The following is a 5,251-nucleotide window of genomic DNA, read 5'->3' as shown; positions in this document are numbered from 1 at the left end:
CACACACACACACACACACACACACACACACACACACACACACACACGACCAAGAACACTGAGAGGCTACACGGCAGATCCACATTCTCTGCATCATAGTTGTTGGGCTGTTAGCCTACAAGTTGTCTAATTTCCTATTACACATAACACAAGTAAAAAGGTTGCACGTGACGCAACATAATTCAAGGACGTTTTTGTGTCACGAGGAAAATTAGGAGAGATAGACATAAATGAAACTGCTACAAACACATATTTAGTCCCAATTATGAAACAACACATTCATTAAGAGATCTCCACGTCGGCGTCTCTAAAACAATATAAACTGGCTTATGGTTTGGCTTCTAGTCTCACGGGCAGAAGAGGCGGCAGGATTTTTAAATTAAGAACAAACAAAGACACTGTGAACACTCACAGGTGAGTTAACTCTCTGCTTGTTAACGGCTGAAGAACAAGATATAAACAAACTAACTTCTTTCACTGAACATGACTTGGTTGCGTCCCGTTTTCCACAAAGTTTGCACAGTCAGCATCAAACAGACTGGTGAGGTTTATGGAGAAGCAGCACCCCCCGCTGGTTACATTAGGGAACAACATCGGCCTTCAAACCCTCCATGTCCTGCAGAAACCTGACTGTTTTAATGAATCTTGAGAGGCGACATCTTCTCCCACGAGTACATAATATATGCCGTCTCTAGTAATATGACAAAATAACCAAATAAAATCTGCAAAATCTCCAGACAGCATGACAGGAAAAAAAATGTTTTGGTGACAAATGGTTTCTCCAAGACAACAACAATAAGATGGCTAAGTAAATAATTGTCTGTAGAACATTATCATTAGTTAATCCATTTAGCTACGTTAACCAATTCTGTTTTCAACAATTTAAAGAGGAATGAATGAGAGATGTGACATAAAGCCCATCAAACCGTTAAAATAAGATTCAGCTTCTTCTATAAATTCAAATTGAATATCCTCGCAGACAATTAAAGAGTGAAAATGATAAATGTGCTGGATAAAACCTTTAGACTTCACCTCATGTAAAATTGTGATATTATGGCCTCATGTATTTCGGCACTCATTTGTCAGTGTTTACAGATTTCTGAAAAACAACTTCCCATCTTCTAATAATGCAATCAACTCGTCACAATCTGCAAGCTGAAATGTCAGTGTTCGGGGTGCTGATGGCTAACAGGTAAATGTTGTACCACGGCGAAACATGCACGCTTAGCTCCACCGGGACCGGTTTGGTTGGTTTGCTCCATATTCCCTTTATCCTAAACCATAAATATGTGCAGAGACACTGAGACAATGATTGCCACCATGTAAACAACAGCGGCCCAAACATCATCACAAAAGTATAAAATATGAGAATTGCAAGATGACCTCGCTATTGCCCGACATGAGCCCGGGCTAACTCCTCTAGGGTCACCACTTCCTGTCCACCTCCATCACTTAAGCTCCCCAGATGTGTGCTGACGTTACCCTCGAGTGCTCTCTAACAATCCCCATAAAGTTTCCTCAAATGTGACCGTTAGTGGGGGAAAAACCCCTGAGACAAGGCTCTCGTTTCCCACAAAAATCCCTCTTTTCATTTTGCTTTAAATTTGAAAATCTCCTCTTCTGAGGAGTATCAAACTCACTGACTTGATTTATGTTTTCCAGGAAACAGAAAGACAAAACAAGCTCTGAAACTAGCTTGAAAGCTGCAGGTCAGAAGTGACGGTGCAACATAAAGGAATCAGCTGCTTCAGTCATATCTCCAATTCTGTGTGGCCAGAAAATATGATCTCATCCTGCATCTTCTCGCTAGGTTTCAATGCTGAGGAACATGTAGTGTCACTTGAAGGACTGAAATAATTCTCTTTAAATAAGGCCACTTCTGCGACGACGACAACAACACACATACAGTACATCTGAAAAAGATGGTGGTTCTAAGTGTTTTGTTTGAAAGTACAAATGGAGTGCAATTTCTCTCAGAAGGCACAGTCTGGCATCAATTGGCACGTTCCAGCTCAGTTCAGTTCAGTTGCGATTTGGCCTCTTGGGACCCGGTGTGGTACCAGGCCAGTTTGGACCAGTCAGAGACCAGCTTCAAAGAGTTTATTTCTGCTGCTGCTGCTGCTTGAGGCTCTCCAGCAGGACTCGCTTGTGAGCGGGGTCGAGCACTCCCGCCTCTTCCAGGTCCTCCTCAGTGATATCACTGAAAAAAAACAATTATTATTATTTGACAATCATGATGAAAGAATAACAGTAGAGATTAGAGTAGAGAGGTCTACAGCAACAGTGTATGTACCTGAGGAACTCCAGGTCGTCCCAGCCGTTGTGTAGAAGGCCCTGCTCATATCTCTCCAGTCCCAGTCTCTGCAGCCACTCCCCCACCGACGACTCCCCGACAGACAAAGAAGAACTACTGCTGCCCCAAAATGCCTGTGAAAGGGAAATCAAACACAGGATCAGCTTAAAAACTGCTGTATGAACATTGCAGCTCGTCTAAAAACCAAATACCCAAACAACCCATACACGTCACAATGTAATGCCATTTCTACCTTTGAATGAGGCACTGAGTGTTCATTTTAATGGACTGCTCACCTCCTCAGGCATGTCCTCTGCAATACTCTCTGTGATGGCATTTCTGGGGGGGAAGGTGCGGCAGGCGTCCAGACCTAGACCCATTGGCTGCCCTCTAAGAGGCGGCGGCGCAGATGGAGCGCGTGGAGGCTGCCCAGGAAACTCACTCTCACTCAGCGTCTTTGCCATCTGGAGCACAGAACACGACTGGTCGTCCAACGCCCCTGGTCCTCCCCCTCCTCCTCGTCTAAAACCCTCTCCGAGGGCCGGTGGGGCAGCAGCACTGGCTGCTGGGATCCTGACCTCGGTCAGGTCTGGGTAAAGAGTGCGAGGTTTGGAGAAGGGGGCTTCTGCGACCATCTCCAGGGCTCCCTTCGGGAGAGGAGGAGGGGGGAAGTCGGGAGGAGGTCGATTCAGCGTGCTTCCAACTGTCGTTCCAACACCACCCCCCTGCGCTCCTGCCACACAGGCGCCTCCGTCGTCCTCCGAGGAGCCCTCCTCGCTAATAGCGCGGACCGGGTGCCCCATCATGGGTCTGCGTGGGTGAGAGGGCACCGAGGCCACAAAGGGCGGTTTGGTTCGAGCTCCAGCTGAAGGAGGAGGGGCTTTAGCTACCTGGGGGTTTGGGGAGGTAGGAGACGGAAGAAGCTCAGGCGAAAGTGCAGCTGCCGACTGGTTGGGAACGCCCTCCAGGATGTAGTAGGCGGGATTATTGTAGCTGTTCTTGCAGATGGACGGATCGCCGTCTGGTGCGTCCTGCTTAGGCCTTAAAAATATACAGAAAAAAACAGAACAGGTGGTTGATTTCCACATTAAAAATGTGTCTAAGCGGTTGCATCTTTTGAGTGGTTATCTTGAATATGTGTGTAACCTATATGAATGGGGCAGTACCTTGCAGCAGTTTCCTCCTTGCTGGTCCGTTCTCCCTCCTCGCTCACTTTTCCCAGCTCTCCAAGCTGTTTACGAACTACAGATGGCCTGCACAGAGACAACATCACAACAGGTCAGCTGGTGTGACAAAACAGAGGATTGAGAAATGTGTTTTTGTGAACATCCCTGGTGAAAGGTGCAAGATATCAGATTCAAAAAAATGTAACATTGTAACCACACTGGGTCTTCGTCAGGCAAATGGCAAACATAATCAATGATTTGTTTTTCATTACAACATTGTGATTATTTCTTAAATGCAACATGATGGTATTATTTCTGCTGTATTAAACTGTATAAAGGTTTAACTTAATACAACCAAAAATACTTTTGTAAAGGGTACTCCAGAAAAACATAATCTCTACATTGGTCCACAATTTATTAATTTTTTCATTTTATGTTGGATCACGCAGATATCCACAATAATGCAAATTTATAGAGCTGTACAATGTGGTGTATAGAATAATGTCCTCTGAAGGATGCGTGTACATTTTATGAAAATATTCTGCTCTTTGCATTTTAATACAGAAGTAGAGTGTACTGACTTGATGTATTCATGTCCCACTCTGGATACCAAAGTGCATTTCCCTTTAGGTCCACCCGTCTCATCTTTGTCCACACTGATCCACTCTGAAATACAACCATACAAATTAACTTTAAGTTAACTTAAACATCAGTCAAACGTCATCCTGTATCATTTGGTCAAATCGCGCCTGCAAAATTCTTGAAGCTTAAAAGACTTTTCATTTGTCTCAAGTGCTTCATTTACATATTTCCTCTTCTCTGGAGAGGTTCACTGATTCCTGTTAATTGGCTGTGTTTACCGTAGAGTCTCTCCCTGGTTCCCATTCTTTCTGAAGGGACTCTGACCCTCATGGACCCCCTGATATTTCCTGTTTCCTCGCCCCGGTGGGACAGGTAGGTGTGGAACTGCTGTGCTGTGCTGCCAATCATAGACTTCAGAGCCAACACACACTCTCCTAGCAGGGAAACACACACACACACATGTTTTTTTGTCAGACTGAAAGTCCACTTTAAAGAATTGTACGACCTCATCGCAAACAGTCTCTTCATACCGTAGGACTCGTATCCATCCAGTGACTTCACGGTCAGCAGCAGATGTTGGTCCTGCAGGTACTCGATCTCCGAGAGAAGAGGTTTGAGCGTCGTCAGCTGCTTGTTGGACCAGCCCACGCGCAGGAAGTTGACGTTGTCGCTGCTCTGACTGTCGTTCTCGTAACTCTTCTTAAACTCTACAGATGAGAGACAGACAGAGAAATGCAGGACGGGGCGGATGGGGGGGTGGGAGAGAGGACAAAGGGAACAAGGTTGGAAGGAGAGAAGGAAGATGTTTCTATTGCCTTTCATTCAAAAGTACATGGCGGACAGGAGGTGGGGATGCGGCACAGGTCAAAAATGGATTCAAGCTTAGAAGGTATACTGACTGCCTGAGAAAGGGAGGGAGGGAGAGAGATACGAAAAGAAGAAACAGATGGAATTTTTATTCATCCATTAGGCGTTACAGAAACCCCGTCTGTACTGTAACTCCTTGGTGGATTTCGGTCACGTGCCGACGTGTTCTTCTCACCTTCCAGACAAGTGGAGTAGAATTCTATGAAAAACTTGGTTCTGCTCGCCGTCTTCACGATGGCCTCAATGCTCTCGAACTCAATGTAGGCCTGCTCTGAAGACTTTGGCAGACCTACAGAGAAACAGGAGGGACGGGGGGGGGGGGGGGGGGGGGGGGGGGGGGGGG

The 5,251-nt window shown here is 45.8% G+C and overlaps 1 protein-coding gene across 2 annotated transcripts in view; it reads right to left on the bottom strand.

Moving 5' to 3' along the window:
• Positions 1-6: 6 nt before the first annotated feature.
• inppl1a (inositol polyphosphate phosphatase-like 1a) overlaps positions 7-5,251 on the bottom strand; it is a 20,302-nt gene continuing 15,057 nt past the window's right edge. For both annotated transcript variants that reach the window (XM_031861020.1, XM_031861021.1), the window contains exons 20-27: positions 5,084-5,197; positions 4,572-4,748; positions 4,320-4,475; positions 4,041-4,125; positions 3,460-3,546; positions 2,590-3,334; positions 2,294-2,427; positions 7-2,200 (exon numbers count right to left, since the gene is read on the bottom strand). In XM_031861020.1, the coding sequence (XP_031716880.1) occupies positions 2,101-2,200; positions 2,294-2,427; positions 2,590-3,334; positions 3,460-3,546; positions 4,041-4,125; positions 4,320-4,475; positions 4,572-4,748; positions 5,084-5,197 (1,598 nt within the window). In that variant the 3' untranslated portion in view covers positions 7-2,100. The remainder of the gene's footprint in view (positions 2,201-2,293; positions 2,428-2,589; positions 3,335-3,459; positions 3,547-4,040; positions 4,126-4,319; positions 4,476-4,571; positions 4,749-5,083; positions 5,198-5,251) is intronic.

The sequence above is a fragment of the Anarrhichthys ocellatus genome, unplaced genomic scaffold (genome assembly GCF_004355925.1).
Source record: "Anarrhichthys ocellatus isolate YVR2014 unplaced genomic scaffold, GSC_Weel_1.0 scaffold24, whole genome shotgun sequence".
NCBI classification, from domain to species: domain Eukaryota; kingdom Metazoa; phylum Chordata; class Actinopteri; order Perciformes; family Anarhichadidae; genus Anarrhichthys; species Anarrhichthys ocellatus.
This window is presented reverse-complemented; position numbering and strand designations above follow the sequence as displayed.